The sequence below is a fragment of the Vigna umbellata genome, chromosome 11, assembly GCF_029865625.1.
Source record: "Vigna umbellata cultivar VRB3 chromosome 11, Vumbellata_1.0, whole genome shotgun sequence".
NCBI classification, from domain to species: domain Eukaryota; kingdom Viridiplantae; phylum Streptophyta; class Magnoliopsida; order Fabales; family Fabaceae; genus Vigna; species Vigna umbellata.
The window spans coordinates 28,718,532-28,730,954 of record NC_142175.1 but is presented as its reverse complement, the minus strand read 5'-3'; the positions used below and the strand labels follow the sequence as shown (position 1 = coordinate 28,730,954).

Genomic DNA, 12,423 nt, shown 5'->3' with positions numbered 1-12,423 from the left:
ATATATATATAAAAGTTGGTTTAACTGTATTAAGTTTAAAATTTATTTTTTAATATAGTATTAGAATAATATGTTATAGTCTATTTTAATGAGATTTATGTTTATTGAAAATGTTATTTTACTTTCAACTATTATTTTAGTTCCATTTACAGTATATTTATATATACGTCGGCGGGAGAAAATGTATTACAAATCTAACCTGAAAATAAAATCAATTTAAATTCTTAATAAAAATAAAAGAAAATTAAAAATATTTGGTATCTAGTGACACCTCAAACCTAAGAAATTATACGGTTGCTGTCGACCGGTCCACTTATAAATGATTTAAAAAGGGAGAAGATGAGAACTACTTGGATAATTCCAACCAAACCAATGCATAAACTAAGCTAAATTTCAGCATATTGATGTTTTTGGAATTGAATAATCGCATTCAAAGTCAGTGACATGACTCATTAACCAATCAAAGTCATGATTTGTCAAACTGGAAATTAAATGAGTAATGGAATATATTATTTTTCTTCAACTTGTTCTACTGCAATTGTTTGCAAGATTCCTCCACGTTTTATTCACTTCAATAAATTTGAGAGATAGTGATTCTGGAGATTTGAAATGATTTAAAGATAAATTTTTTGTTGCTTATTTGAGTGGATTTGGAGGTAAGTGAGTGTGAATTTTGAAGTAAAGTTTGTGAGAATTAGTGTAGGATTTGATTGATGTGATAGATTAAAAGAATTTACTTCCAAATCCATTCTCACTTATCTCCAAATTTACTCAAATAAACAACAACAAAATTTACCTTCAAATCCTCTCAATCACTCTTCTCCAAATCTATTCAAAGTGAATAAAACCTTAAATTCAAAATATTTGTGCTTAACAACTACTAAACCTATTAGCTTCTTGCACCTTATGTTTCATAATGCAAAATGGAAGGAATCAAACAGGGGAAGGTCGATGTTAAGCTAATTGAGAATACCAACACAGCTAACAATATGAAATTATGAACCGTAATAAAATCAAATAGGTAGTATGCAAGCAAGTTGCATGCAGATAGATAACAAATAGGCTCATAAAAAATTCTTTCAAAGTCATTGAATTCAGCTTGATGAACTCAATTGCTTTTTCTTATCCTTGTAACCAACCACTACAGATAATTGAGGAAATGAAGCTGTCTTAAAAGTGGATTAGGATATATAAAATGATACAATCTTTTTCGTACACACAGTGCTTGGGATAAAGTATGGTCAGAAGCTTATGGCCATAAAATGAAGCATGATGAAATCTTCAACAGGAAGCTTAAAGATATGATCCTTTCATGCCTACATCATCTCAGCATTTTGCTACCTCTTTCAGTTGCTCCCGAGTATTTCATTGTATGTTTCTTTTACTTTCTGTACCAAATTTTCCCTGGAATTCCATTAAACAGGTTTAAAACTTCTATCCATGATTCACTGCACCAAATTGTAGGAAATTATTCAAGAATAATTATGCTCACCTGTCTGGCTTGAAAACTATGTTCTTATATACGAACCACTGCAAAAGAAAAACAGAGAAAATGAATAACAGATTTTCATGAAAATGGAATCTTCTACTACAATTTACAAGCTTTAATATGTGATTGAGAATAAGTATGAGTTTAAGTTAAATAAACATCATAAAATTAAATACTATATATAAAAAGAAAGACTTATACATTTAATACCTTAAGATTTTAGTTTAAACTAGTGTCAACGCTCATGGAGTGAAGTCATGCATACATAATTTAACCCAAGTCAATTCCCCCCCCCCCCCCCCCCTTCCCCCAATAAGTCTTAAAAATCCTATCAATATGTGTGTGCAATTGTTAAATTTATTTTTTATGTTATACTTACTTATATACTCTAGAGATTGATGGATGGTCTGAGAGCAGTCTGATAGCGCGTGGAACAATATGTCTAACAAATAACAAATCTCACTAGGACAAACTTTAACAATAGTTATGATACCAATGTTAAGAAGTAGACTTTAAACCTAACTCAACCTCACAAAACCGGCTTGTAAGGTTGATGACATATCCCTTAACCATGTAACAATATGTCCAAACACATTCTAAAAGTGTTGGAGTCATCTATGGAAAATGGGCCTAGACTCTATCTCGAGTCATCTTGGACCATCATGAAACTTCTAGTAGAGTAAGAATAATTTTGGATATTGTATTTTGGGCCAAGTAGTCCAAGATTTTTTTGGACTTTGTATTATGGATCTAGAAGTGTAAAATTTATTTTGGACCCTATATTTTGGGCCAAGTAAAATAGGGTTTTGACCACTCAAGTTAACAAAGGGTCAAGGCTCAATGTTGACCAAGGTGGGACATCCAAAACCATGTGTTGACTAAGAGGTCAACATTTTTAGCTAACTTGGTGGGCAAGGAGGGGTGGACGGTCATGCCATGTGTCCTTCTCCCTTTTGTGCGTTTTTCTAGTTAGTGGTCACATGTCACTCTAGGAATGGAGAAAATTCTCTATAGGTAGTGGTCATATGTCACTCTCTCATTGGAGAGAATTTTTCGCTACTTTTCTTCCTCCTAATGGAAAGGGTATTCTTCTTGTTCTTCAAGCTAGCCAAGGTGGATTGTTTAGATCTAGCTTCTACAATTTTGGAGACACACTTAGCCTATAAATAAAGGTGTCTTCCACTCTTGTAAATATCTTTGATTTAGAGTATTATTATGTTGTCAATTTGGAGTCATACTACTCTTATTAGGTCACCCTAGGCTAGATAAACCCAAGTGGCCTTTTCTAGCCACCTTCCTCCAAGAATTGACACAATCTCTCTTAGAGCATCACAAACACCACCTCCGTCATCCATTACACCATCCATAACACCATCAAAATTGGGAGACACTTAGCTCACCTTCCACCATTGTTCCACAAATCACTCGTCCATAACCACCTCTATGGCTTTCCTTCTAGTTTTGGCCAAATCTAACTAGGAGTTTACTATCAAAGGTGAGGTTTGTACTCACATATATACTCTAAATTAGTACTATTTTTAGTCTATGTGAGACTTCCAACATTACATTGTATTTGTTGAATCATTTAAAAATCTCATTAATGTCTTAAGGATTTTGGTTAAAATAATGTCAATATCTTATATTAGTTTAAACCTAATAAACTCTCAAAAAAAATCCCATCAATATGTATGTGCAATTGTTAAAACCCCCTCTGGTTTTTGCTATACTGTATTTGTTGAACCATTTACAAGGAGATAGTGGAAACCAAGGCATTAGAAAGGATTACGTAGCAAGAAACGACACTGAGTTAGGATTAACTTAAGTTACATAAATTTATCTGTGTTCTTTTTTCTTCCATAAGTTCATTCTCATAAGCATTAACAGTGTAACCAAACCAAACCAGAAATCTAAGTATATATCACATACCCCAGTGTAGCCAATGCCTACAATCTCAAGAATCCCAGGAATCAAGGGAAGCCTATCAATTGCCTGTTACAAGTGATACAGTTACTGCTTAGGACAGTCTCAAACACATGATCATAAAGAATTTCCATTTGTAAATACCAGGCAATGATAATCAATCAAAGAATCCAAAACAAACTTTTAGATAACCTACTGAGATCAATCCAATTGAGCCCCATAATGCAATCACACCAACCAGGGCCAGTGAACTCACTGCATACTTATCATCAACTTTGTCCCACTATATGCAACAAACATCAAGTAATTCAAATCAGAAACACAGAAAAAACTCCAGCTCAAAATACACACTAAACAAACTAAAGACTCTTACAGTTTCTTGAAGAGTCTTGACAATCTCTGGCACCTCAGTCGAGGAAGCTTCGGCCGGTGCCTCTCCTGTGGCCATTGCAATAACATTACGAGCAATCTTGCCATCTGAAAAGCAATCATCACTAAAACAAGTTCTGGTACCATCCTGAACTTAAGCTTAAAAGTTATCTACCTTGAATAAACCTTCAATAGTTAATTTCTGACACCATCTTAGAATTTGAATTCCTACTTAACTTCAAAAACTATATCATAAAATGAGGGATATCTCCAACTTATACCAACTACTGTTGCTAAATTACAAACCAAAATGTGGGATCTCTAACATACTATTCACAAGCGTGCAGTGTAGAGTGATTATAACTTACTATAAGCAGTGGTCTTCCATGAACGGTTTTGAGAGTGGAAATGGGGAAGGGGAAGGCTGACACATTGTGGAGAAAGAGGTGGTGAGTGCCTTGGAGCCTTGCCATCAAAAAGTGTGGAAGAAGAGGATACAGTGAGAGCAGAAGAGGTTGAAGCCATTGGTGTGTTTGGAATTTACTGTCCTATGAAAGACTCTTAAGTCCACGACAGAATATGGATCAAGTTCCTTTCCTTTTTCTTTGGTGTCAGAAACTGGCTTTAAGTTATTGATATGTTTCTTCTGTTTCTAATTTTTTTTCTGTCTTAATTTCACTGGCGTTTGATAATTTGCAAAATCAGTGTTGGAGTTGCAGCACAACCACTCGTTTCTTTTCTTATGGATAGTGTGTGCTGACATGGCTGCAAGATAGGCTTTTATGGTATTTCAGAGGATAGGAGGTTCCTGGTTGGGCTTTTTGAACCCAAAATGCTTTAAGATTTTCTGATTTTCTGTTTTCTGCAAGGCCAAGACCTTTTTATTTCCAATATTCAGTATAACACTCAAGTTTTTCGAATGAATCAATTAAACTGAAATAAATCATGAAATTGATATATCTATGAGTATTTATTTTACCTCAAATTATACTTTAATAAACTCTTAGAAAGAGTTACAAACTCAATGTTCATAGCACTACTTTAAAACTAATCTCGGAATCAACATTTAGTTATTAGGATCATATCAAATTTTAAAGTACAAGACCATTCTATCTAATTTTTTGAAAATATATGTAAACAAACTAATATGTTAATAATTAACTATAATATGAAATTAACAACGTTAATATACAAGCAATAATTCTTTTACAAGTAAAGTTGAGTTATTTGCTAATTTAATCATCCTAATTATTTATCTGCAATAGTTTTCATTATACAATCTTATTGTTAGTTAAAATTTGAAACTCCTTACATAGATTCCTTATGTTCTAACAAAATATAACTTGAAGGAGATGATAAATTAAAAATACCAAAGGACTTCTACTTTGAAAATAAAAACCCCTAATCATAAATATTCATCATAAGTTACAAAAAAAATCTCCCAACAATCTCAACAGTCCACCCATGCAAGTTTTTTCTTTTTTTTTTCTTTGTTAAGTTTTGAACAAAGATGTAGAACGAGAACATAGGATGAAAAAGAAAAAAAAAACAAATGTGTGCTTTTATAAGAAATGTTACTCTTTGCACCTTCTACTTCCCAATCTCACCCTCCTTTGATTTCCCTTTTTATTTTAAATTTTAATTTTCCAAGTAATTGTGGCTAAAATATAATAAAAGTTGAACTCTCACTTTCTTTTTGTGATGATATATGACAACTTCCATATTATATCATTACCCAATCTAATTATATATTATTATACAACGATTTGACAACAATATATAGTATTACATAACCCTCTTTTAATAAGAAAATATTATATATAATAAACAATTTTTTGAAATAAAATAATAATATGCATAATGATTGAGTGATTGTATAAAATATAAAAGTTGTTAATATATTACAGTCTTAATTAATTTGTTATTATTATTTTCAATTACATTGAAGTCTAGACAAGCTTAAGTAGGTTTGAAATTCTGTGTTATCTCATCACCCATATAACACATACACTTGTAACACACCATTCATTAATTTAAAGATTAAACATAATATAAATTTAATCGTTGTATTTAAATTACTGCACATTCTTAACTAAGAAAATACTCCTTAAAAGTTTTCTATTACTAATTCGTTAGCGAATATTTTAGGTATTCATTAATAAGATTTTTCAAATATTTATTAAATATTGGTTAAAATTGATTGAGACTCATAAAATTAGGTTGAAAATTCATGAGTCTTAATTAAATATTGACCAAAATAAAGAAATATATCAATAAAATAAGTTGTTAATCGTTCTAACCAAGTATAAAAATCCTTAAAGTAAAATATTTGTTGTCTTCTCCATCATTTTCACTTTTATTTAAAAAATTATTTGTATAAGAATATTTTTTGTTTATTGTCGAGATAATGCCAATATCATAATTTAATCATTAAGTGTAGACTTTTATCATATAAATGAAATGTTGATAACATAGAGAGGGATTGACATAATCAGTATTAGATCTAACACTACATAGTTTCATCAACCTTTTGCCAAACTATAGGATTAAATAAAAAGTTGCACGTTGAATCCCGAAAAGAATTAATTGAAGTTGAAATAGTACATAAATATTTTTTAATCACGATTAGTATTTCAATCTCTCGTATAAATTTTAGTTTACCTATAAACCTTCTTTTATCCTCACCTTCATTACGTATGAAAATATAACACAACAAAACAAGATGATCCTTTTTTGATGTCACCATGATTCTCCGTTGGTGATTTTTTCTACTAAAGAAGAAATAATAATATACCACATAATGATAAAAAAGATTACCCTTTTACCATCCTTTTTATAATTGAATAATAATGATTGCTTTATGTTAAATTATTTTATATTGATCAACATTATTGGACTATTTAATTTTCTCTTGTTGATTTAGATCAACGATAGAGATTATGGTCAGATGATATTAATTCTCTTGTCATTTTAGATCAACGATAAAGATCGTGATCATATGATATTAAGCACCTATTGTTGATTTTGATCAACAATTAATATTATGATCAGACAATATTAATTGTCTCTTGTCTATTTTAATCAATAATTAAGATATTAATCAGACAATATTAATTGCTTATCGATTTCGATGGACACTAAAATATTATAATAAAAAAAATGTGAAATTTTTTAAGATAAAACATTTGGACTCTCCTCTTCCTTTTCATTTTCACCTTTATTTAAAGAATTATTTTGATATAGATATTTCTTCTTTATTATCTATATTCGATACTCTTTTAATTTGTTTACTAATTGTACATTATTATCAAACAAACAAAATATTAATTCATTTGAAATTAGACTTAAAATATTATTTATATATATATATATATATGGGTTTGTTAACACGGATACGCCTATTTTTTAATTGGTACATTTTAGCAATGTGTACCGGGTTTTAGTAGACAAAAATACCCTTATATATCATGGATTCTAAGTTTTAAGGGTAAGGGTATTTTAATAATTTTCATTCTCAAAACTGGAAAAAAAATAAAATTCCAAATCCTTACTCACCTCTCTCATTCCTCTCAACACTTTCTCTTTCATCTCTCTCACTCCAATTTTTTCCTCTATCATCCGTAGTGCAGTCCCAATTCAAAAATAAAAAAATATATAAAGTGAGCAATACAAAAAAAATATTTTCTTGTCATTATATATATGAACATTTTTAGGAGTAAGAATTAAATTTGTTCTTACATATTATACAAAAACAAAGTAGTAACAACATACCTTCCAAAATATAACACACTATTATTAACTAAAATTCATCGGAAATAAATATTTTAACTGGTCTCACTCTACATTTAACTATTTACACGTTAGAATGAGTATGTAGTTTTGAAATAACAAGCGACAGAAATGAATATAACTAGGTCATCAATATTCGATGATTTCACCTAAGTTTAGAAGAAACATATATGACAGCTAACACATTTTTTTGTTGAGTGAGAAGATCTGCAGACCAAAGCAGTTGCAAGGACGAATGCAACTTCAACATCAACGAAGAGTGGCAGTAAATAATTCAAACGTTTGAAAGGTGAGAAGGACATTGCTGTTTTTACTTACATGCATGTAATCTATATACACACACACACAGGACCACGTCTCTCTCTCTCTCTCATGAGTCCCCATTGTACCACTGTGTTTTGTCTTCTGCTCAAACCTGATATCCACCATGGCATCTTTTGCTCATATATGAGCATGCAAATTAAACAGAAATCCCATCATCATTTTCTTCCTTCTCCTCCACAGACTCTCTATGATCTCATCACTCACGCTTGCCCTTCCTTACACGCCTCAACACAATACTTTCAGTACATCTTCTAACCCACCATGTTCTTCCATTCTTCCTCTTTCTCCTCAACCAAACAGTATCTCTGTTTCTACACATCATATTATGTCTGTACCAACGTCAATGTAAAAAGGAGAAACTCAATATACTGCTTCGGATACAAGTTAAGTTTAATTTATTTTAATTATTTAAATCAGTTCTTTCCGATTAACTAAACCAAGCTCTTAGTTGCAGAGCATTTCCATATTTTAAAACTCTCGAACTAAAATTTTATCGTGTATTATTAATGAGTGCACCACATTATCAAAATATTTTTGTTTGTGGGATTCATTACTGTGTAAAATTACGTGATAGTTTCTTCTAAACTGGACATTCATCACTTCTACATTTTCTGTCAGCTAACATATTGTTTCCAAGCAAACAGATGAAAAATGACAACTTTATTTTGGTTTGTTACTTTTAACTGATAAAAATAATTATTTAAAATATCAGAAGAATAATTAAAAAGTGCGGAATTTTAGTGTACCGTTTTTATTTTGTTGAATTAAAATTTATTTATTGTTATATTTTTATTATTTTATATATTAATACATTGAATTTTATTTTGATATATTTCTAATATACATACTTATTATATAATCTTTTATTTCAGGTGGCTTTGTTTAAATATGAGATATTATTTAAGAAAATTAAATTTAAGAGTAAATGATTTTTAGTCACCTATAATAGAAAAGATGGATATGAGAGAAAAAAAAAATTGAAATTTTAAATTTGAAAATAGAGTTAGAAAGATGTGAGGGAGATGATCATTCACTACTTTTATTTGAATAAAGGTACAAGGTAAAACAAAATATGTAAAGGCCAAAACCTTTTGTCCTCTAATTTTTATAAAAAAAAAATTGAATTAGATGTCAAAATTTTATTTGATTCAGTTTAATTTTTTAATTTTTTAAATAATTTAATTAGGTTATTTTCCTTATATTAACGTTATATTTATGTTAAAATTTATATATCAAATTATTTGATTTTAAAAACTTAATTATTTAAATTAATTTTATATTTTTATGAAGTGATTTGATATCTAAATTTTAATAAAATTTAACATAAAACAACTTAATTAAATCAATTTAAAAATTAAATAATTAAATTAAAATCAAGAATTTAATTAATTTTTTTATAAGAATTAACAGAAAGAAAAAAGATTTTAGCCTATATAGAATTATGTAACATATTTTAAGAAATACATTTAAAAATAAATAAATAAATATATATAAGAATTTTGTGCCTAATAATTTTAAAATAAATTTGTAGTCTGAACTTATGCATTTTGACAGACAAAGTAAAGCCTAAAACTACCTTTAATCTGAAGCATGCGTCGGCGCACAATGTTAGTGGACTGAAACCCGTGCTGAAGAAAATATTATTTAGTGTGACGTAATTAGCAATAACTTGATTATCGGAAAATCTTTTCAACTGGAAGTATGATATTAATTTCAATTTTTTAACAAAGTAACGTATACAAATACGAATAATATAATGTAAAATGTTTTTTTAACCATTTTTTTATAACGTTTATGTGATAGTTGTGATTAATCTATTTTAAATATATAAACTAATAAAATAATAACAGATAATTTATTCTAATATAATATCGTACGTAATGAATGAATATTAAATTATTGGAAATATTTATTATAAGGAAGTATTAATATATGCGCATATTGATATATTTTGTGATCCTTATTACAAGTATCTTTGTTAATATATTGGTTAGCTAGTAAAGAAAAGTTAGAATGGAAGAGATAAAAATGTAGTTATGATAGGTTCCTGAAAACCATAGTCCGATGAGTCTGAGAGAGGATCTGTGGTTCTCTGGCAATGATCTGCATACCTCACGATTCGAATCTCTGACCTCTCTCCCCCACACTCACACGTCCTAATACTCTTTATCAAACACACATCACAAACAAACACACAAAACAAAGCCTAATGAGACTTTTATCTTTTCACGTTGATGGAAGAGAGCAAGGTCAGAAAGGTTCTCTTTGGAATTTGAAGCGCCTAAGACAAGTAGCTAGATCTGGCTCTTCTTCTTCCTGCTCGTGCTCCATCGTACCAACACTGTTTACCTGAATTACCAATTTTGCATATCAATCTTAGCTTTGGAACTTATTAAGATTTTGGTGACTCTGTCAAAACACACATCAACCACAATAAGAGCCGCTGCAGATACCTTTGTGTTTCTTTTGTCAGCCTTCTCTCTCATCACTATCTATCTATGTATCCTCCTTCCTACCAAAAACAGTGGCACGCACTACCAAACTCACTAAAAACATTATACAAGTCAACATTTCAGAGACAAGTTATAGACAAATTTTTCCATCAGCCCAATCTATTCAATTATTTTAATCCCTTCCTTTCTGCTATGTGAGTTGCCACAACATGTCAACACTCCACAAAACTCATTTAGCAAGATTGTTCAGATCCTAAACCCTTTCAACCTTGTTAGAACATCTTCTTTTCAGTTTTAAGTTTTGATGATCATAAATAATCTAAATGTCTTATATATTTTAAAATGGTTAAATTATTTTAATATTTGAATATTATTTTTATAACGGCTGAAAACATTTTTCATTGCCAAGGGTCCTGTAAAGAAAAAAAAAATGTGATTATGTTTAATTGTGATGAATGATTATATATATGATGGCAAAATTTATAATAATGTTTAAAATAAATTTATTTAGATTAATGATCATATATTTAAATTTTGTCTGAGTTTTTTCATAACAAAACATTTGCAGACTCATATTATATATTTTCATATTAAGTTTCGATGACGAGATTGAAGATTCTTATTGAGGACAATTTGAAGATCAACCAAAGTCACAATTAATAAATATAGAGTTGGAAAAGTTATTTTTAGAATCGAATAATAATAATAAGTAACTAAAAATTTGGTAACAAATGTTAATGATTAATTTAGATTCTGACACAAATTAATTGTATATTTTTATCAATAATAAAATTATTTTAAATACCAATAATTTTATTTTTAAAATGATGTTTAACTTAGTTAATATAATAATTAATTATTATTTTTCTCTGAGTTAATCATTATTTAATAATTTTCTTATACAGTGTCTAAATTAATTGAATGGGTAAATTTGGTAAATTAGAAGAAAAAAAACCCCTCAGAAATTAACACAAAATAAAACTTAATTAAACAAAATAAATAAATTTAATAAGACCAAATGAGATGAAGACGAAAAGAAATTTGAAAACAAAACAGTAATTAAACCTATAGACTTTATCCAAACTCTTTCTAGAACCAATTGTCTCAACAAAGATGATATTTAACCTAGTAGGCTTAGATTTTTGTTACAAGGAAAAGAATAATTTTTAATACTTGTAATCTAAATAGCTTGAATAAGAAATCTAGTAAGTTAGAAAAATAAATAAATAAATAACCACCAAAGTTCAAATTTAACTTGTTTTTCTCAACTTAAACTTAGGTCAAGCTTAGCTAAAACAGAAGTGATTTGTGAAAGTTCAAAGTTTTAACTACTTATTAGTCTTAATTAGAAACTAATTTAGAATTGGATAATAGTAAGTAATTAAAAAATTGATAACTTATGTTAATATTAGTAATCAATTTAGATTATGACACAATTAATTATATATTTTTATTCATAATAAAGATTATTTTAAATAACAATAATTTTATTTATAAAATAATATTCAATTTAGTTAATATAATAATTAATTTTTACTTTTTTTAATTAATCATCATTCAATAATTTTCTTGTATCGTATCTAAATTAATAGAATGAGCAAATTTAATAAATTAGAAAAAAAAAACAAAGTTCAACTTAAAATGGAATTAATTGAACAAACAAATAAAATGAACCAAAGGGAATATAAAGACAAAAACAAATGACACTAAAATAATAAGTAAGCCTATAAAAATTATCTAAATTCATTCTAAAACCAATTGTTCCAACAGAGATTATTTGTAACTTGATAGGCTTGGATTTTAATTACAAGGAAAATTAGTATAAGTTAGAAAAAAAGAAAAAAAAAACACCAAAGTTTAAATTTGACTTGTTTTTCTCAACTTAAACTTACATCAATCTTAGCTAAAATAGAAGTGATTCGTGATAAAGCAAGATTAAACCAAACATGAAGTTGTACTGTGCCGAACACCTGTCTAAGTTGTCAATGGATCAAAATTAGTTTGAATTTGGTGGTTAAAGGATGGGAATAGAAATTATCCATTGTTGTTTTACAAAAAAAAAATAAAGATAAGAAGGAA

The 12,423-nt window shown here is 28.6% G+C and overlaps 1 protein-coding gene across 2 annotated transcripts; it reads right to left on the bottom strand.

Annotated features, from left to right (window-relative positions):
• Positions 1-1,008: 1,008 nt before the first annotated feature.
• On the bottom strand, positions 1,009-4,438 carry LOC148191427 (protein CURVATURE THYLAKOID 1B, chloroplastic-like). 2 transcript variants are annotated; one of them, XM_088102384.1, is made up of 6 exons: positions 4,147-4,438; positions 3,783-3,847; positions 3,606-3,692; positions 3,416-3,478; positions 1,493-1,530; positions 1,009-1,404 (listed from the first exon to the last, which is right to left on the bottom strand). In XM_088102384.1, exons 1-6 carry the CDS (start codon positions 4,301-4,303, stop codon positions 1,347-1,349), a joined length of 468 nt encoding a protein of 155 aa, XP_087958510.1. In that variant the 5' UTR covers positions 4,304-4,438; the 3' UTR covers positions 1,009-1,346. The 2 variants fall into 2 exon arrangements, with proteins under 2 accessions (XP_087958510.1, XP_087958509.1); XM_088102383.1 differs by having other exon boundaries at positions 3,783-3,886; positions 4,147-4,434.
• Positions 4,439-12,423: the final 7,985 nt, after the last annotated feature.